At 36.0% G+C, this 22,452-nt stretch overlaps 1 protein-coding gene across 7 annotated transcripts in view; it reads right to left on the minus strand.

Annotated features, from left to right (window-relative positions):
• The window catches only part of SLC4A10 (solute carrier family 4 member 10), a 238,689-nt gene that overhangs the window by 144,331 nt on the left and 71,906 nt on the right, over positions 1–22,452 (minus strand). For all 7 annotated transcript variants that reach the window (XM_036320544.1, XM_036320542.1, XM_036320546.1 and 4 more), the window contains exon 2: positions 8,310–8,391. In XM_036320544.1, the coding sequence (XP_036176437.1) occupies positions 8,310–8,391 (82 nt within the window). The remainder of the gene's footprint in view (positions 1–8,309; positions 8,392–22,452) is intronic.

The raw sequence follows: 22,452 nt of genomic DNA on the forward strand, positions 1-22,452 counted from the left end.
ATTATATGAAATGCTGAAAGGTATTCTTTAAGAAGAGGAAGAAGAAAAAGGAACTCTTACCATTTGCCACAGCATGGATGGAACTGGAGAGCGGATAAATACCACATGATCTCACTCATTTGTGGAATATAATGAACAACATAAACTGATGAACAAGGACTGATCCAGAGACAGAGAGGCATTGATTGGACTGTCGGGCCTTGGAGGGAAGGTAGGGGAGGGTGGGGGTAAGGGGGAAAGATCAACCAAAGGACTTATATGCAAGCATATAGGCCTAACCAATGGACACGGACAACAGGGGGGTGAGGGCATGAGCGGGGGGGGGGTGGGGGGGGTTAGGGGGCAACGTGGGGATAAGGACACATACGTAATATCTTAATCAATAAAAAAATATGTTTAAAAATAATAATAAAATAAAATAAATAAAAATGACACTAATCTCTGCCATTTCCCATCACCTGCAATACTGATTTTCATTTCCTCTCATGGCCAAGGCAAAGAGTTTCAGAGCCTTTTCACTCACTGAAATAGTTCCCTCAGGCGAAGAAACGGATGTGAAGGTCCTGCCAATTACCAAATATGTCCATTAGTACTGTTCAGGGACCAGGGAAATGATCACTAAGTGGGTCAGCTTCCTCAGGAAACAGACTCTGAGGAGCATTCAAGGAGTTTGTTGAAGAGAGCTGCCTGCAATAACATCTGTGAGGAAATATGGGCAGCAGCATTGGGAAGCGAAAGAATTACAGTACAGCTGCAATGAAGACTTCAGTTTCCACAGGAGGCTCTGAAGCTGGGACAACCCTTCAGAGTTATACCAAACTGAGGCGGGGATGGGAGTGGAGGGAGGGAGCTTTAAACTCCTTCACTGACCATGAATTGAGTTCAATAGGCAAGGAGCAGCTCCTTAAGCTAAATGTCATTTCAGGGGAATGATTGGGTGTGAACCAACTGCAGGCAACACCCATGGCAAATGGGGAAATAAATGTCACAGTCCTCAAGAGGGGACATTGGTGATTCATCATAACACCCACTACTGGGTTGACAGATTTAGAAATTTTTAAAAATATAAATAAAAGTATTACCTGGCCTACCTATACTAAAGGGTTATTTATTGTTTATCTAAAATTCAAATTTAACTGAGCATTGTGCATTTTATCTAGTCACTGTATCCACTGCACTTGTACTAAAGGGTAAGTACAAGAAAGAATTTCAAGGGTATTAATACATTATTTCTTCTGTAATCTTATTCTTTAAATACTACTAGTTCCACAATAATGTGGGAGACCAAAATGAAAATTGGTTAACCTCAATAATTTTGGCTCTATTCGAGATTCTGAAGTGGTCCAACTACAGAGATTCCATGCTGCTAGCTACATTTTACCATCAGAAACAGAAGTATGCTTAGGAAGAATACTAGCAATACTAATGAGGGAGGATTGTGATAAAGACAGCACTCAGTATACAGAAAGGGAAAGGACTGGAGCAAAGGCAGTAAGAACAAAAAGGAAGGGATGGGAGGAAACACCCTGAGATAGTTTCAAAGAATTTTCTGACTACATGATGTAGAAAAATAGGAAGTGAGCAGAATCTAGTAAAATTGCATGCTCTTGATTTTATGTAATGAGGAGAAGAGAGAAGTGATACAAGATATATGTAAAACAAAAGAATAAATAGGTTTAGAAGGAGAAAATTATATATTTGACAAATCATTCATCAGAATGTATAATATGTATGAATACTCTAATACACACCAAACTGTTGATATTGGTCCGGTATTCATATTCCATTAAACATATTTCACCTGAGACTTTATACATATTTTTAACCATCTGGAATTTCTACAAGCTGTACTAAAGATGTTAAATTATACCAGTAATTCTTTTAGCTAAGTATATACACAGTTCTGAGAAACTGTAATTTTCAAAATTAAAATTTTAATTCAAAGATTGGTCGCCACAGGGTGGGGGTTGGGAGAAATGGGAAGATATTGGCCAAAGGGTACAAACTTCTAGTTATAAAATGAGTATATTCTGGGGATCTATTATACTGCATGGTGACTGCAGTTAATAACACTGTATTACATACTTGAATGTTGCTAAAAGAGTAGATCTTAAAGATTAGAGCAGAAATAAATGACATAGAGACCAAAAAAATAATACAGAAAATCAATGAAACCAAGAGCTGGTTCTTCGAAAGGATAAACAAGATTGACAAACCTCTAGCCATGCTCACCAAGAAGCAAAGAGAGAGGACCCAAATAAACAAAATCAGAAACGATAGGGGCGAAATAACAACAGACCCCACAGAAATACGAATGATTATTAAAAAATACTATGGACAGCTCTACTCCAACAAACTAGACAACCTGGAAGAAATGGACAAATTCCTAGAAAAATACAACATTCCAAAACTCAATCAGGAAGAATCTAAAAATCTCAATAGGCCAATAACTATGGAAGAAATTGAAGCAGTCAACAAAAAGCTTCCAGCAAACAAAAGCCCAGGACCAGACGGATTCACAGGGGAATTTTACCAAACATTCAAGGAAGAACTAAAACCTATCCTCCCCAGACTACTACAAAAAATTCAGGAGGAAGGATCACTTCCAAGCTCATTCTATGAAGCCAGCATCACCCTAATACCAAAACCCGGTAAAGACAACACAATGAAAGAGAATTACAGGCCAATATCCCTCATGAACATAGATGCCAAAATCCTCAACAAAATCTTAGCAAATCGGATCCAGCAGTACATCAGAAAGATCATACACCATGACCAAGTAGGATTCATCCCAGGGATGCAAGGATGGTACAATATCCGCAAATCAATAAACGTGATACATCACATAAACAAATTGAAAGAAAAAAACCACATGGTCATATCAATTGATGCAGAAAAAGCATTTGACAAAATCCAAGACCCATTTTTGATAAAAACTCTCAGCAAGGTGGGAGTAGAAGGATCATACCTCAACATAATAAAAGGCATATATGACAGGCCCACAGCCAACATCATACTCAATGGACAAAAACTAACACCATTTCCCCTAAGAACAGGAACAAGACAGAGATGCCCGCTCTCACCACTACTGTTCAACATAGTACTGGAAGTATTAGCCATTGCAATTAGACAAGAAGAAGAAATAAAAGGCATCCAAATTGGAAAAGAGGAAGTAAAACTGTCCTTATTTGCAGACGACATGATATTATACATACAAAACCCTATAGACTCCATCAAAAAACTACTAGACTTAATACATGAATTTGGCAATGTAGCAGGATACAAAATTAACCCCAAGAAATCTGAGGCATTTCTATACAACAATAGTGAACTTTCAGAAAGAGAGATTACAAAAACAACCCCATTTACCATCGCACCAAAAAAATTAAGCTACCTAGGAATAAACTTAACTAAAGAGGTAAAAGACCTCTACTCAGAAAACTACAGGACATTGAAAAAAGAGATAGAGGAAGACATAAACAGATGGAAGAACATACCATGTTCATGGATTGGTAGGATCAACATCATTAAAATGTCCATACTACCCAAAGCAATCTATAAATTCAACGCACTTCCCATTAAAACACCAACGGCATACTTCACAGATCTAGAATGAACTCTCCAAAAATTCATCTGGAATAAAAAAAGACCCCAAATAGCTGCAGCAATCCTGAAAAAGAACAAAGTAGGTGGGATCTCAATACCAGATATCAAGCTGTATTACAAAGCCACTGTTCTCAAAACTGCCTGGTACTGGCACAAGAACAGGCATATAGATCAATGGAATAGAATAGAGAGCCCAGAAATCGGCCTGAACCAATATGCTCAATTAATATTTGACAAAGGAGGCAAGAACATACAATGGGGCCAGGATAGTCTCTTCAATAAATGGTGTTGGGAAAATTGGACAGATACATGCTAGAAAATGAAACTAGACCACCAACTTACACCATACACAAAAATAAACTCAAAATGGATAAAGGACTTAAATGTACGACAGGAAACCATAAAAATTCTAGAAGAATCCAAAGGCAGCAAAATCTCAGACATATGCCGAAGCAATTTCTTCACTGATACAGCTCCTAGGGCACTTGAAACTAAAGAGAAAATGAACAAATGGGACTACTTCAAAATAAAAAGCTTCTGCACAGCAAAAGAAACCATCAACAAAACAACAAGAAAACCCACTGTGTGGGAAAACATATTTCCCAATGTCATATCTGATAAGGGCCTAATCTCCAAAATTTATAGGGAACTCATACAACTTAACAAAAGGAAGATAAACAATCCAATCAAAAAATGGGCAAAGGACCTAAATACACACCTTTCAAAAGAGGACATTCAGAAAGCCAAGAGACATATGAAAACATGCTCAAAGTCACTAATCATCTGAGAGATGCAAATCAAAACAACAATGAGGTACCATCTCACACCTGTCAGACTGGCTATCATCAACAAATCAACAAACGACAAGTGCTGGAGAGGATGTGCAGAAAAAGGAACACTTGTGCACTGCTGGTGGGAATGCAGACTGGTGCAGCCACTATGGAAGACAGTATGGAGTTTCCTCAAAAAACTGAAAATGGAACTCCCATTTGACCCTGTGATCCCACTTCTAGGAATATATCCCAGGAAACCAGAAACACCAATCAGAAAGGATATATGCACCCACATGTTTACAGCAGCACAATTCACCATAGCTAAGATCTGGAAACAGCCTAAGTGCCCATCAGTAGATGAATGGATTAGAAAACTGTGGTACATCTACACGATGGAATACTATGCTGCTCTAAAAAGGAAGGAACTCTTACCATTTGCAACGTCATGGATGGAACTGGAGAGCATTATGCTAAGTGAAATAAGCCAGTCAATGAAGGAAAAATACCACATGATCTCACTCATTCATGGATAATAGAGACCATTATAAACTTTTGAACAGTAATAGATACAGAGGCAGAGCTGCCTCGAACAGATTGTCAAACTGCAGCGGGAAGGCTGGGGAAAGTTGGGGGGCAGGAGGTAGGGGGGTAAGAGATCAACCGAAGGACTTGTATGCATGCATATATGCATAACCAATGGACATGGCACGCTGGGGGTTGGGGGAGGCCAGGGGATTGTCAAGGGCAGGGGGGAAAAAAAAGACACATATGTAATACCCTTTGTAATACTTTAAGCAATAAAAAAAAAAAAAGAGTAGATCTTAAATGTTTACCACACACACAAAAAGGTAATTAGGTAAAGGGATGGATGTGTTAACTAACCTTATTATGTTAATTATTTCTCAATAAATATGTGTATCAAATCACCATATAATACACCTTAAATTTACACAGTTATATATCAATTATATCTCAGTAAAATAGAATTAAAACAAATAAATAAAACTTTAATTGAAGGAAGATTTTATAAAATGTGATTGTTCTCAATAGCAATTCTGAAGTCTATTTCATTTAAAATAAATATTTATTGGTATGTTTCATCTACATTACTAAAGAAGCTCTTACAAAGTAGAGCTCTGGTCTTGTCCTTTAATTACACAAAGAGAGAAACTACCACCACCATTACCCTCAGTAATACTAACATTCTACCTGGCATTCTCCCACCTATATTACGCTGCCAGTTTATTTTTCCTAAACCACGCCATCCATTACACTGCCCCTGTGCTATTTTCTGATTCCGAGTAATTAGTCTAGGAAACACGAATATATTAATTCTTTGTATGCATCACAGCAGAATCCTCCATAGCATCCTCAAATGCCAGGATATTAATCTGCTTAGTATGGTTTGGGACCTGAAGAAATATTTAGAAAGTTAATATAAATAAGGTGTTGTCTATTTTTCTTCATAAGTCTAAAATGTAACATTATACTTGCATCCTATGATGTTAATTTGAATCACCAGTGAGCCACACTTATTCACTACTGGGATTAAAATACCCACCATAAGACATCTATAAACAGAACAAAATCTGGTTTATGAATTGTTTTGCCAATCAGAAATCTATTTTAATAAGCATCATACACTATCACCCATATTCCGTAACCATTCCCAATAAAAGAACACGTATGTAATACATGTTCATATGATAATTAAAGTGACCTTATTAAATATTATTTTTGTATTATGTATTTTCTATCCAAACAAACCATTCAGTATTCTGCTGTAATTATTAATATACTAGAGGCCCAGCACATGAAATTCGTATGTGGGTATGGTCCTTAAGCCTGGCCTGCGATCAGGGCCATCTTCCCCAGCTGCCCACAGCTGGCCCCACCCCCTGCCACCACCCACCCCCGGTTCCCCATTCACCATCGGACAAACAGAGCCTGCTGGCCAGGGAAAGGGACAAAGAGGTGGTCAGTGTGCCTCATAGTGACTGGTCGAGCGGTCGTTCTGGTCATTCTGCCATTAGAGTAAATTTGTATTATATAGGATTATTAACTGTTAACTTCCAATTATTCATGTGTGGATTACCCATCATAGTCTTTAAACCCAAGATGGCTTTTCCTTGGAATTGAGTATATTTTGGGCTAATTTTTTGGTTTATTAGGTATTCTTGTGTGTGTTTAGTAAAAATAAGTATAGCTTAAGACATAAGTAGAAAGATAAATCTGCTGCTGGGGAAAAAAAGTGATATAATACATTTCAAATCTAATAAATAATTATTTTATGATCCATAATACGTTTATGTTTTTCAACGTTTTGCTCCCTTCAATTTGTGCAATGAATATGGATAGCACAGCAAATCACTATGTATATCCTTAGGCACAGCCTTCCCAGACCTGGGTATTTTTGGGCACCCAATCCAGATGTCAGGCACACAGTAGCTATAGCTGTTGAAAGTTGTCTCTAAATATTTTATATTAATTCTCCTGTTATTTAATTGTTGTAGCTAAAGATAAAACCTACAAATAATGAATTTAATTGTAATTTATGTGGTTATATTATAGTCGCTAAGGGGAGTAAACACTTATTTCTCAGCTGCAATGATTATTGGGAGCTACTTATGATTAGTTTTACTTAAGATTACCTGGGTTTCACTTTTTAACCAAAAGATAAAAAATACCAAATATCTTGTATCTCACTAGTAATAATTTCTGATTAAAAAGTAAAAATGAACTAGTAGTGTAGTAGACACATTAAATTGCAGAGTAATGACAACTGTTAATACTTATTGTCAGGTACTATTTTAGGTATTTTTCTCTTAATTCTTAAAAAAAAACTTTAGAAAATACATTCCATTATTATCCTTATTTTAACAGTGCACAGAAGTTAACTGGCTGAAGGTTCTGTGGTAAATAAGGCAGAACTAACATTTAAAACCAGTACAATTTTGGTTTCAGAGTTACTACCAAGAATATATCACCTCCCTGTTGAAGTATTTGACCTTCTTCCTTATTGAAGAGAACACAAACAAATGGTGCCTCCAACCACTCTCTCTCCTAGATATCTGAGTAAAACTAGAATGCCACATTGTCTTTTGTGGGAAACTGTTTTTTGCCTTCACTATTTGATAAGCATAGACAGAGAAACCACCCCCCACCCCCCCACCCCCCAAGGCTGGGTGCCTTTGAAGCCCTAGCAAAGGTCGGAGCTAGGCGCCACCTCTGTTTGTCCAGACAGTGGTAGCTGAAACTACTCCCCCATTTATTATTATGTAAATCCTTGCTGATGGGCTAGTCTGCTTGTTACTAGGGGATCACCTGCCTAAGGGCTATGCTATGGGTGCATTCCAGATCAATAAAAGCTTGGTGAGGCCTGAGCACAGAGGAAGTCCTTCGGGACTTGCCGCCTGGTCCCTCAATATTGCAAAATTATCTCGTGTCTTTTTCTCTCATTTGTTGTGCGGCTCCTCTTTCAGATACCGAACCCTACTCCACGCGGGACGTGGAAGAAAACACTCAACAGTCTTTAACTCTATTCCAGTGACAGCCTACTCTGACAACTAGGCTGGGTTGGATGTCTCTCCCGTCCTATTCTTCCCTCTCACATACCACCACATTTACTAGTCTGACATCATTTTTTTTCTTTTCATTCCCCTGTTGATTGTAACTCTTTGAAATAAGGAATATTAAAATATTGGAGCACAACACAGTGCCTGGAATATAGTAGAGGTTCAGTAAATGTCTGCCAAAGAATGTTCTTACATTTAAGGTCTGCCTATTGGGGTTGCAGTTGTACCAAAACAATCACATCCACCACCCCCTGTATTCTGATATTGACGGTTGCAGTTCTCTACATTGTGACATAGTTCACATTCTCTCTGAAACAAAGATAAGGACAGCTCTCCCAAGTGGGGGATGTCTTACCTTCTAAATCTTCCTTCTCAAAGTGAGTTTTGAGAATAGAGCGAGTTCCACCCCTATCCACAACTGCCTCTTCATCATTTCTCTGTAGGACGGGAAAAAGGAAGACTGAATGGAAATACGTATATCTTCTTACTTCCAGAAAATAAAAGCGTTTCAGAGATAAGACTACTATTTGTTTACAACATATGTCTGTTAAAGAAATAATAATTGAAATTAATAAAGGTATTTTTAAAGTTATAAGCTCTAAATATCTTCCTTTTTGTTTCCAACATTTTAATTAAATTTATTGCAGTGACATTGATTAATAAAATTATATAGGTTTCAAGTGTACAATTCTATGATACATCCTCTATATTTTGCTTTGAGTGTTTGCCACCCAAAGTCAAATTTCCTTCTGTTACCATATATTTGCCCCCCCCCTCCCATTAGCCCTTACTAGCCTCTCTACCCCCCTTTCCTCTGGTAACCACTGTAGTATTGTCTGTGTCTATGAAATACTGCCATTGTGACAGCATTGATGGATCTTGAGAATATCATGCTAAGCAAAATAAGTGAGAAAAAGTAAAAAAAAAAAACATGATTTCACTCATATGTGGGATTTAAAACTGAAAGCAACAAATGAACAAATAAGAAAAATAAGCAAGCACTCATAGACAGACAACAGAAAATAAACTTGTAATATGATCTAATATTTTAGAGTTTTAATTTAGTCAGTTAAACCTATTTGTATATGACTATTTTATTTGATTACCAAGTGTTAATTTAAGGAGAAGGAAAAAGTTAATTTGGCCACATATTTAGAGATGAAATAGCATTTGATTTTCCCATGAAATTGAAGACAAACATTCCAGTTGGCATCATTTGTTAGTGTTATAAAAAATGGAAAATAAACAGTTATCTTGTTGATTTAGTAACATGCATTTCTATCTCTGATAAAGAATTCTTGTTAACAAGATGACATTTTGAACTACACATGGAAAATATAAAAATCATTAGCATTAACACCACTCATGCTATGGTAGAGTGACATAATTCCATTGCCATTAAAAATGGGGTTGAAGGGGTCTAATCCCTTGAAAGCAATTAGTAGCAATTATTAGGTAAACTACAACTCTAATTATTTTGTTTTAGTATAATGCATTTTATTCAAACTAAACTGTAAAGTACAGTCATGTGAATTAAACTTTCATTTGGTTTATTTTTTTTTAAACTTACTTAGAATGGCTGGGCAAAGGTTCTAGCATATGCATATTGTACATATTCAAAACAATACGCCCACTGATTTGGTTCTCAATAAAATAATGGGGAGAAGGGTGAAAATAGTTCATTTTGACCATGCAGAAATACACAAAATACAAAATACTAAAGGAAAATGCAGATTCCTTCCAATGTTTATATGATTGGTAACACCTATCTATTTCTAAGCCTATCATTGTATAGAGTAGAAGGGCATGTTTGAAACCCTGTAGACCTTTGTCTTTCTGAAAATGTGAACTGAGACAGGTCAGGGTGAAGTGTTTGAAATCAGAGTCAGTGAAACCTACACTATAAATGAGAGAAAAATGAAAATAAAGATACAATTCAGAACCCATTGCTCTTCTGCTTGGCAAAATTTTAAAAATCTGTTGGTTTGAGCAATAATAGCAATAGAAAAAACTAAAGATGGTATTTATATAATATTCCTGAACCAAACAAATGCAAGTTTCAGCCTACTTAGAATCTATTCTTGATATATTTACAAATAGAACTTATCATCTGTGTGAGATATATTCAAATATATGTCACATTGGAATGCATCTCTGACCTCTGGAGTGTTGTTAAGATAAATGCCAAAAGCTAATTATGCATCCATGTTCAAAGGTCAGAGGGAATACTATTCCACTATATTTTACAATGGTGGTCTCTTAAAACAATTGCAAAATGGAAAGCTTTATAAAGAATATAATAAGATGTTCTCGAGCTTTGGGGAAGGTGGCATCTCCGCTGCGCAAGGGCACTCCTGTGGGTACAAGGAACAGCAGACTGAGAAACACGACCACGAGGCACTTCCAGGGCAGGAACAGGGCCGGCTCCTCCCAACTAGAGATATCTGGAAGCCTATATCTCTCCTCTCTGCAGATCCAAGCAAAGGCAGCCTCCTGAGCACCACACCCTCTGCTGAGGAACAGCAGCTGTACATGAAACCTCCCCCCACCAGCCAGAAGAGCCACCACAGCTGTGAACAGCACCCACCAGAAGAACTGCTGCCAACTGAAGAGCAGCTACTACCGCAACCGCCCGAAGAGCAACCACAGACCAAGGAGTCACTGCCACCCAGGGAGCAGCCACTGAACGACTCAACGTCTAGATATGTCAGTGAGATCAAACATGGGTAGACAAAGAAATCCCCAAAGGAAAGAGAAGGAGGACTCTCCAGAAAAGCAGCTAAGTAATACAGAGGCATGCAACATGACAGAAAAAGAATTCAGAATAAGGGTCCTAGAGTGCATAAACCGGATGGAGGAAAAAATCGACAACCTCTGCAAGAAGCAAGAAGAAACAGATGAAAAAATCAATAACATATGGAAGAAGCTAGAAGAAACAGATGAAAAATCAACAACTTAAGTAAGACCCAAGAAGAAATGAAGAGTGATATAGCTGCAATGAAAAACACCATTGAAAGTATCAACAGTAGACTAGGAGAAGCGGAGGACCGAATTAGTGAATTAGAAGACAAGGAAGCAAAACACACCCAAAATGTACTGCAATTGGAGAAAAAAATTAAAAGACAGGAGGAGAGCCTAAGGGAGCTTTGGGACAACATGAAACAAAACAACATATGAATAATAGGGGTACCAGGACAACAGAAAGATGAACAAGGATTAGAAAACCTATTCGAAGAAATGATATCAGAAAACTTCCCTGAGGTGGGGAAGAAAAAAGTCACACAAGCCCAGAGAGTCCCAAACAAGGTGACCCCAAAAAGACCCACACCAAGACACATCATAATTACCATGGCAAATGTTCAGGACAAAGAGAGAATCTTACAGGCTGCAAGAGAGAGACGGAAAGTTACATACAAGGGCTCTCCCATTAGATTATCAAATGATTTCTCAACAGAAACACATCAGGCCAGAAAAGAATGGACGGAAATTTACAAAGTGATGCAAAGCAAAGGACTGAATCCAAGAATACTCTATCCAGCAAGGCGATCATTCAAACTTGAAGGGGAAATAAGAAGCTTCACAGACAAAAAAAAGGCTAAGGGAGTTTATCACCACCAAGCCAGTAATGCAAGGAATGCTAAAGGGACTGGTTTAAAAAGAAGAACTAAAAAGCTCAGAAAGAAAACAGCCACACAAAAAAAGAAATGGCTATAAACAAGTATCTTTCAATAATAACTTTAAACGTAAACAGACTAAATGCTCCAAACAAAAGACATCGAGTGGCTGAATGGATAAAAAAAACATGACCCATACATCTGCTGTCTACAAGAAACACACCTCATTAGAAGGGACTCACACAGACTGAAAGTGAAAGGATGGAAAAATAACTTTCAGGCAAATGGAAAGGAAAAGAATGCTGGGGTAGCAATACGTATATCGGACAAAATAGACCTCAAAGTGTAGGCCATAACAAGAGATAAGGAAGGCCACTTCATAATATTAAAGGGATCAATACAACAAGAAGATATAACCCTGGTAAACATATATGTACCCAATGCAGGAGCACCCAAATTCATAAAAAAAAACTCCTGGAAGATATCAAAGGAGAGATCGACAACAATACAATCATAGTAGGGGACTTTAATACACCACTGACAGCACTGGATAAGCCGTCTAGACAAACAATCAGCAAAGATACAGCAATCCTAATTGACTCACTAGATCAGATGGACTTAATAGACATCTTCAGAACACTTCACCCCAAAGCCAGGGAATATACATTCTACTCAAATGCTCATAAGACATATTCAAAAATAGACCATATATTGGGTCACAAGCAAAGTATCCCCAAATTCAAGAAGATTGAAATCATAAAAAGCATCTTCGCAGACCACGATGGCATAATATTAGAAATAAACTACAATAAAAACAACCCAAAATACTCAAAAACCTGGAAGCTGAATAGCATGCTATTAAATATTGATTGAGTTACCAATGAGATCAAAGAAGAAATTAAAAACATCCTGGAAACTAATGACAATGAAAACACAACAATCCAAAACCTATGGGACACAATGAAAGCAGTCCTGAGAGGGAATTTATAGCTCTACAGGCCTATCTCAAAAAACAAGAACAAATGGTAGTAAATCATCTAACTCTACAACTCAAAGAATTAGAAAGAGAGCAACAAGAAAACCCCAGAGTGAGCAGAAGGAAGGAGATAATAAAGATTAGAGCAGAAATAAATGGCATAGAGACCAAAAAAACAATACAGAAAATCAATGAAACCAAGAGCTGGTTCTTTGAAAGGATAAACAAGATTGACAAACCTCTAGCCATGCTCACCAAGAATCAAAGAGAGAGGACCCAAATAAACAAAATTAGAAACGATAGAGGCGAAATAACAACAGACCCCACAGAAATACAAATGATTGTTAAAAAATACTATGGACAGCTCTACTCCAACAAACTAGACAACCTGAGGAAATGGACAAATTCCTAGAAAAATACAACATTCCAAAACTCAATCAGAAAGAATCTAAAAATCTCAACAGGCCAATAACTATGGAAGAAATTGAAGCAGTCAACAAAAAGCTTCCAGCAAACAAAAGCCCAGGACCAGACGGCTTCACAGGGGAGTTTTACCAAACATTCAAGGAAGAACTAAAACCTATCCTCCTCAGACTACTACAAAAAATTCAAGAGGAAGGAACACTTCCAAGCTCATTCTATGAAGCCAGCATCACCCTAATACCAAAACCAGGTAAAGACAACACAATGAAAGACAATTACAGGCCAATATCCCTCATGAACATAGATGCCAAAATCCTCAACAAAATCTTAGCAAATCGGATCCAGCAGTACATCAGAAAGATCATACACCATGACCAAGTAGGATTCATCCCAGGGATGCAAGGATGGTACAATATCCGCAAATCAATAAACGTGATACATCACATAAACAAATTGAAAGAAAAAAACCACATGGTCATATCAATTGATGCAGAAAAAGCATTTGACAAAATCCAAGACCCATTTTTGATAAAAACTCTCAGTAAGGCGGGAGTAGAAGGATCATACCTCAACATAATAAAAGGCATATATGACAGGCCCACAGCCAACATCATACTCAATGGGCAAAAAATAACAGCATTTCCCCTAAGAACAGGAACAAGACAGAGATGCCCACTCTCACCACTCCTGTTCAACACAGTACTGGAAGTGTTAGCCATTGCAATTAGACAAGAAGAAGAAATAAAAGGCATCCAAATTGGAAAAGAGGAAGTAAAACTGTCCTTATTTGCAGACGACATGATATTATACATACAAAACCCTATAGACTCCATCAAAAAACTACTAGACTTAATACATGAATTTGGCAATGTAGCAGGATACAAAATTAACCCCAAGAAATCTTAAGGCATTTCTATACACCAATAGTGAACTTTCAGAAAGAGAGATTACAAAAACAACCCCATTTACCATCGCACCAAAAAAATTAAGCTACCTAGGAATAAACTTAACTAAAGGGGTAAAAGACCTCTACTCAGAAAACTACAGGACGTTGAAAAAAGAGATAGAGGAAGATATAAACAGATGGAAGAACATACCGTCTTCATGGATTCATAGAATCAACATCATTAAAATGTCCATACTACCCAAAGCAATCCATAAATTCAACGCACTTCCCATTAAAACACCAACGGCATACTTCATAGATCTAGAACGAACTCTCCAAAAATTCATCTGGAATAAAAAAAGACCCCGAATAGCTGCAGCAATCCTGAAAAAGACCAAAGTAGGTGGGATCTCAATACCAGATATCAAGCTGTATTACAAAGCCACTGTTCTCAAAACTGCCTGGTACTGGCACAAGAACAGGCATATAGATCAATGGAATAGAATAGAGAGCCCAGAAATCGGCCTGAACCAATATGCTCAATTAATATTTGACAAAGGAGGCAAGAACATACAATGGGGCCAAGATTGTCTCTTCAATAAATGGTGTTGGGAAAATTGGACAGATACATGCTAGAAAATGAAACTAGACCACCAACTTACACCATACACAAAAATAAACTCAAAATGGATAAAGGACTTAAATGTACGACAGGAAACCATAAAAATTCTAGAAGAATCCAAAGGCAGCAAAATCTCAGACATATGCCGAAGCAATTTCTTCACTGATACAGCTCCTAGGGCACTTGAAACTAAAGAGAAAATGAACAAATGGGACTACTTCAAAATAAAAAGCTTCTGCACAGCAAAAGAAACCATCAACAAAACAACAAGAAAACCCACTGTGTGGGAAAACATATTTCCCAATGTCATATCTGATAAGGGCCTAATCTCCAAAATTTATAGGGAACTCATACAACTTAACAAAAGGAAGATAAACAATCCAATCAAAAAATGGGCAAAGGACCTAAATAGACACCTTTCAAAAGAGGACATTCAGAAAGCCAAGAGACATATGAAAACATGCTCAAAGTCACTAATCATCCGAGAGATGCAAATCAAAACAACAATGAGGTACCATCTCACACCTGTCAGACTGGCTATCATCAACAAATCAACAAACGACAAGTGCTGGAGAGGATGTGCAGAAAAAGGAACACTTGTGCACTGCTGGTGGGAATGCAGACTGGTGCAGCCACTATGGAAGACAGTATGGAGTTTCCTCAAAAAACTACAAATGGAACTCCCATTTGACCCTGTGATCCCACTTCTGGGAATATATCCCAAGAAACCAGAAACACCAATCAGAAAGGATATATGCACCCCTATGTTCATAGCAGCACAATTCACCATAGCTAAGATCTGGAAACAGCCTAAGTGCCCATCAGTAGATGAATGGATTAGAAAACTGTGGTACATCTACACGATGGAATACTATGCTGCTGTAAAAAAGAAGAACTCCTACCATTTGCAACGGCATGGATGGAACTGGAGAGCATCATGCTAAGTGAAATAAGCCAGTCAATGAAGGAAAAATACCACATGATCTCATTCATTCATGGATAATAAAGACCATTATAAACTTTTGAACAATAATAGATACAGAGGCAGAGCTGCTCAAACAGATTGTCAAACTGCAGCGGGAAGGCCGGGGAGGGTTGGGGGGCAGGAGGGAGGGGTATAAGAGATCAACCGAAGGACTTCTATGCATGCATATAAGCATAACCAATGGACATAAGACACTGGGGGATAGGGGAGGCTAGGGGACTGTCTAGGGCAGGGGGGAAAAAATGGACACATATGTAATACCCTTTGCAATACTTTAAGCAATAAAAAAAAATAAAAATAAAAAAATTAAAAAAAAAGAAAGAGCCAAAAAAAAAAAAAAAAAAAAAAGATGTTTTCTCCCAGTATAATTTTGATTTCAAGACCTGAATCTTTTTTAGCTGGCTATATAAAATACGTATACTATTCATATACAAAAGATATTCTATTGATTAGCTAATGTAAAAATACTGAGATAAATGAAATTTTGAAGAAGAGCAGAGGGCGATCTAAATAGGAAATGGCAATTCTTTAATTACTATAAAATTGTAAGCAGAAGTGATCTGTTTTAATATTTCTTTTAAATAACAAGAACTAGAAGCTAGAATATGAATGTAACTCAATGTAAGTGACTCATTTTTGTTTTCCTATACATTATTCCCTTTAAATACTCTCGATGTCTCATAGATACATCAAATGAATGATCTTTTAGGCTAAAAATTCTCTACACAAATTGATACTGCTATACAGACTGAGATTCATCCATTTTGTTTATAGCTCCCAAGGTCATTTCAATATTATTCAAAACTTTTTAATAGGGTATTTCCCTTCCTCCATATTACCAGGTAAACATGGGGTGTGATGACAGGAATGAAGAGGGACATACATCACTGGGTGTCAGTCTATGTTGTAATCTCAATACACCAGTAAAATAAATTATTATTTCATTTTGTACTGTTAATCTCTTTAGATTTGTTGAAAATCAAATACATTAGTATAGCCTAATTCCTATGTATCTTTATTCATTTAGGAACAAATTTTAGCAATGTACAGCGAGAGACACATAAATATGTTATATTACCTCTCAATACAATTACCTTTGCTACACTATTAGGTAAATATTTATTAAGATGATTGATTTCAGTAAACAGGATAGAACAATCTTTAAAACTTTTTGGACATTACCCATTGTGATATATAGTTCAACACAATCACATACTTACATATATGTAACCAAAACAAAAATTTCACAAATGAACACTTACTTTTACTATAAACAATGTGTCCTGATATTTTCTATTGTAGGATATTCTATTTCATTTAAAAATACCAGTCATTATTTATTAAATCTATTTCAGGCCTAAAAATTAATTGTAGCCTACAATTTGAAAATCACTGGTAGAGACTATGGCTCTGAGACTGAGAAACAGTAACTAACTCACACAGAAATCACATCTTAATCCATTTATGTAAGCCTCTAACCAATAATAATAATAATACTTTACTCTTCAAATCAATATTTTTCAATTTCTGAAGTTTCTGCCATGTTAAGTTTAAGGACATATTATTGTAATGGCATATACCACACAGCTTTTCCTGATCTATTTTGACTTAGTTTTCCATCTCTCCCATTCCTTCTCAAGGAAAATATAGCATTATATACTATCCTTTCTAGTTAAACCATGCTTATGACTAAATTTAATTTATATTCAGCCATTTTAAAAGACACATTCTATGTAATTGGCATAACCCAAATGTATTCTATAATTTTCTAAAATATGATTACTTCTAAACATTAAGACATTGTTCTATTGAACTTCAATGTTTATAAATGTAAATTAGAAATATGTATCCTCCAAAAAAGATTTTAAAGGAAAGAGTTTTGTTATTGTTATTGTTATTTTAACTGAACAATTATAAACTAGAGGCCTGGTGCATGAAATTCATGCACCCGGGGGGGGGGGGGGGCATCCCTCAGCCCAGCCTGCACTTCTCCAATCTGGGACCCCTCAGAGGATGTCCGACTGCCGGTTTAGGCCCGATCCCAACCACTCGCCTGCCTGCCAGCCTGATCACCTCTTAACCACTCCCCTGCCAGCCTGATCGAAACCTAACTGCTCCCCTGCCGGCCTGATCACCCCAACTGCCCTCCCCTGCCAGCCCAGTCACCCCTAACTGCCCTCCCCTGCAGGCCTGGTCCACCCAAACTGCCCTCCCCTGCAGGCCTGGTCGCCCCTAACTGCCCTCCCCTGCCAGCAATTTTGTGGCTGTGGGTGTCATCATCTTTGAGGGTGTGGCAGTCAATTAGCATATTCCCTCCTTATTGGCTGTGAGCTCCGCCATCTTGAGGGCAGGGCAGTAAATTAGCATATTTCTTCTTTATTAGATAAGATAGCAGAAAAAAAACGCTTTCTACTCAACTCTCACATTTGAAGTGACCTTGAACCAGTCCACCCTCTCTTAAAAGAGCAATTAATATGGACCTGCACATTTAAGTGTTAAAATCTTCAGAAAAATGTAACAATTTATTTTAGGATTGTTTGAAAATATCATTAAGTTCTCTGTGAATACATATAAAAATGCATTTTTCTGACTTATCAGAACTCTTGAGCACAGTCTTCAACAAAATAAATTTTTCTAGTTTTATAATCCAAAATCTAACAGCAATCCCATGAGCAGGAAGATTAACTTTTTCATGTCCTTTTGATAAATCTTATCTCATTTGAGAATGGATTAATAGAGAAGAAAGCAGTTTGTTTTCAATTCAGAATTTTCTTCCCTGAAAGTATTTGTCATAACAATTTTTAAAGCAACCACTTTTTCTGCCTTTTTGTTAGATACTGGGTATTAGAAAATATTATGTGCTATATACTCTCCACTAGCCATAACAGATTCACTTTCCACTCTTATCTATGCTCTATCTTTATGGATTGCATCATCAGGCCCCGTTGCTTCTACCTTCCAACTGAGTTCAGCCAATGAGAGATAATGACATAAGACTAGAGTAGCAGAAATACATAGACAAATGTATTTTATAAGCATGACCTGAGAGCTAGTTTTAAAAGTGTTTATTATTTACAAAGCCTCCAAACTTGTCAGTTCTCATTAATGTTAAAATATTTCACAGAAAACTAAGGTATTCATTTAACTAATGTTAAAGCATGTATTTTCTACACATAACATTTCACCACACTATTTACATACTATGCTTTAATACGATGTGTTGTTACTACCTATTTCAGTAACTAAGATACAGGATTTTAACTTCGTGGTTTTCCCATTCATCCCATTACCTTTTATTTTCAATTATAAAATTAAGAAACTGATATTAACTCATAGATTTTATGTTAATATTTAACATATGAATCCATTATTTAATCTACAGAAGTTACCTTTTTGTCATTACCAAATAAATGCAGGATTTTTACTTCTTGGTTTTCTTGGCCATATACTCATTACCTTTTATTTTTAATTATGAAATTAAGAAAATTGAGCATTAACATTTAGTTTCAATGTTAATATACTACGTGTGCATCCATATTTATTCTAGAGGCATTCCTCATTTTTACCATGTAAACAAAAGTATTATACCAATATAAAAGGTTATGTTTTAACCTCTAATTATATTAGACTGTATTACATAGGACATTAGATATGAAAGTATCAGTTCAGAGATTAGCTTATCATAGGAGCTCAAGAAAATACTAGCTGACCTAAAATCTAAGCATAAGTCAAGCACAACTTTGAATTTCACTTAGTATGTTATATTTTCAAAAAAAAAATGAACCCATCTATTTTTACTAGCACATTACTTTGAAATTAGGTATTTAAAATCTGGTATCTACCCTAAATATAGATTATACCACTCCAGTAATACAACTTAAATCTATCATATATACTAGAGTAATTCAATCACATAAAATATATCTATTCTAAAGTAGCACAATAAACCACTCTGTCTCCTTTCCTATGTATTTTTAATAAAAGCAGTTGAGTTCCTTTCTAAAGTATCTAATTGGGGAGGTGGCAATTAGGTTTCATTTACTTATGCAAAGTAAATGTGTTATTTCATTTTTACACATATAAGAAAAAATAGAACTGAGAATAAGGTTTGGAGAGCAAAACCCTCTGTCATAGGAATAGAACTAAGAAGGCATTATAAATCATCATGTAAAAACTTCAAGATTTTTTTTAATCCCATTTACTTGGAAAACTCTACCCAGGCAAGCTTTAAAGACCAGCCAGAGTAAAGAGATCAACCAAAGGACTTGTATGCATGCATATGAGCATAACCAATGGACACAGACCGGGGCGGGGCGGGGAGGGGTGAGAGCATGTGCTGGAGGAGGGGGGCAGTCGGGGAGAGGTCAATGGAGGGAAAAGGAGACTTATGTAATACTTTAAACAATAAAGAATTTAAATTTAAAAAAAGAAAAAGACCAGCCAGGGAATACACAGGTCAGTGAAGTTCATTGGTTGACATGAAATAGTCCAGAGTCAAGTTCAGCATTGAAAGGCTCAGGGGTGAAAGTCTTCCAATGCTAAGCTAATTCTGACTCAGAATTAACGTCATCACAACATACAGTATTGTACTTATTACTGTCACTGTGACCTAAAGAATATGTTCTCTCCTAGAAAGCTTCACATCTGATGGTTAAGGATTAAAAGTGTTTTGAGAAATCAGGAACAGTTTTAATTAGCCAAAAGTATTTCAAAGGGTTGTGATACCTCACAATTGAGTTCCTGTCTTGTTTGCCCACCTGATCCTCTAGATATGTTTTGAATTCTGGACTTGATTCTTATCTTGTTCTTAAAAATCCTTCTAGAGTCTCAGTTCTGCCAATTTGCCAAATTTTATACCCTGAAAATGGTGTTAACTGCTGCTACATTTCCTTACTTCTGCATCATGCTGTCTTTAGCCTCTTCATGTTGCTTACTCTTAAGTGCCCTACAAGTCTCCATCTGTCTTATGATAGGCCTTCTTCTTTTATCCTGCTATGTCCTTTCTTCCTTAAGCATCTGCTGCATCCCCATGAGCTTGTTTGATGTTCAAGTACAAGTTTTACAGATATGACCTACCCCTCTGCTGCTGATGCTCCCTTTTAGGAGGTCAACAAAAGTCATGTTGGGTAAATGCTGAGAGGTATGTGGAGCTGCATAGTACCTGGATTGAAATTTTGTTTCACTTTATATAGGAATCTTCTGTAATTTCTCTGTATCTTGAGTGACATTAAAAGATATAAAGTGCTTGAGTCTGCCAAGCATGTAGTAAGTTCTCCATAAATAATATTTATATTATTATTTCTACTATGGGAGCTACAAATTCAGTAAGGCATGATTCTTTCCCACAAAGCGCTTACAGACCTCATGTTAAGTACAACGCACAAGGATACACATAATTCTTAAAATTAAATACTTCTTGGATAGGTAAAACAGTAGACTGAAAAAATTATATAAGAATTAGAAAACTGGAGAAAAGATCTGAAAAAGTTACACAGAATATAAAACAGAATGATAATATGAAAATATGCTAATTTTTTTAAATGGAGGATAATATGTAAAAGTCTAACATATAACTAATTGGAAGTTCTAGTAGTTAAGAATAGAGAAAATAAGAAGGAGCACTGGGTGAAAATAATAGGTGAAAATGATAGACAACATGAATCCTTGGATTCAGTAATCACAATGAATCACAAACAGGAAAATTAAAATATAATTCACACCTACACCTATCATGTGAAACTATAGAATGACACATTTTCAAAACAGCAAAGAAAAAAAGGATCACCTACAAAGTAATGATAAATTAATCAAAATAGAAGCTAGAAGAGAGTAAAATACTAACTTCAGTATACTAAAAAAAAAATGTTAATCTAGAAGTGAATACCCAGCTAAGCTAATATTCTCGAAAGACACTTAAGAAAAACAGAAACTGAGTCAATTTATTACCACGAATCCTTTCTAACAGAATTTCTAAGTATATACTTCAGGAAGAAATAAAATTATTCCATAAAGGATGTCTGAGATGCTAGACGAAATCCTGAGCCAAGAAACTAAAAGACATAAACAAATATGATAAAAATAAATTTAAAAATCAACTTCATGACCTCTAAGATCCTTTCTAGTTGAACAATACTTCAATTTTTTTATATTAAGCTATTTCCACATCAGTATAACAATCACTTTTTATCTCTATGTAAATACCTATCTGTGCTTTAGCCTAAGATAATAACATTTGTAATCTTCTCATATAGCAATACCCTTCTCCTTTCCTGCCAACCAAAACCCTAATGTTTTTATTGACATATTGTAAACTTGTAGAAGTCATTAGTATCAATTATAGAAAGGGAATACAGATATACATATACATTTTTAAATAAAATTAGCAATGTTTACCTATTGCATCATGAATAAAGACTTGTTCTTTACAACTTTGTCAGAATCTAAAAACTTAGAGTAGTACACAAGTATTTAGCCTTCTCAGCATAAATTGGGACAGTCCTGAGTTGGCCTACATACACAGTAGTCAATTATACAAATTATTTAAACAAATAATACCCTAGTGTCTGCAGTTTAATGATTTATAGGTGATTTGGACTTGAATATTCAATAATTTTCAAACTGGAAATGGAAAGAAGATTCCTAATATAAGAAAGCCAACAAAGCAAGTCAGAGTGGAATTAATTAAATAATATTTGTAAGGTATTATGGCTTGAATAAATAAGAAAATTTCAAAATATTTTTAGATAACTAAAATGGTACTGAGGAATAAGATAAATAAAACATTATAAGATGAACTTCAATGATAAGAAAAGCAGAGAAAAGAAATAATTTTAAAAGTAAATTTCAGTGATATTTTTCCTTTAACCTCAGTGATTGCGGATAAGTGATAAGTTTTATCATATCATTAATAAAATAGTAGAAAACTTAGGCACACAGTTTACTAAAAATTTGACTTTTATTACATTTAATAGCCACTTTAAGCAAAGTGATTT

The sequence above is a fragment of the Myotis myotis genome, unplaced genomic scaffold, assembly GCF_014108235.1.
Source record: "Myotis myotis isolate mMyoMyo1 unplaced genomic scaffold, mMyoMyo1.p scaffold_m19_p_8, whole genome shotgun sequence".
Taxonomy (NCBI): Eukaryota; Metazoa; Chordata; class Mammalia; order Chiroptera; family Vespertilionidae; genus Myotis; species Myotis myotis.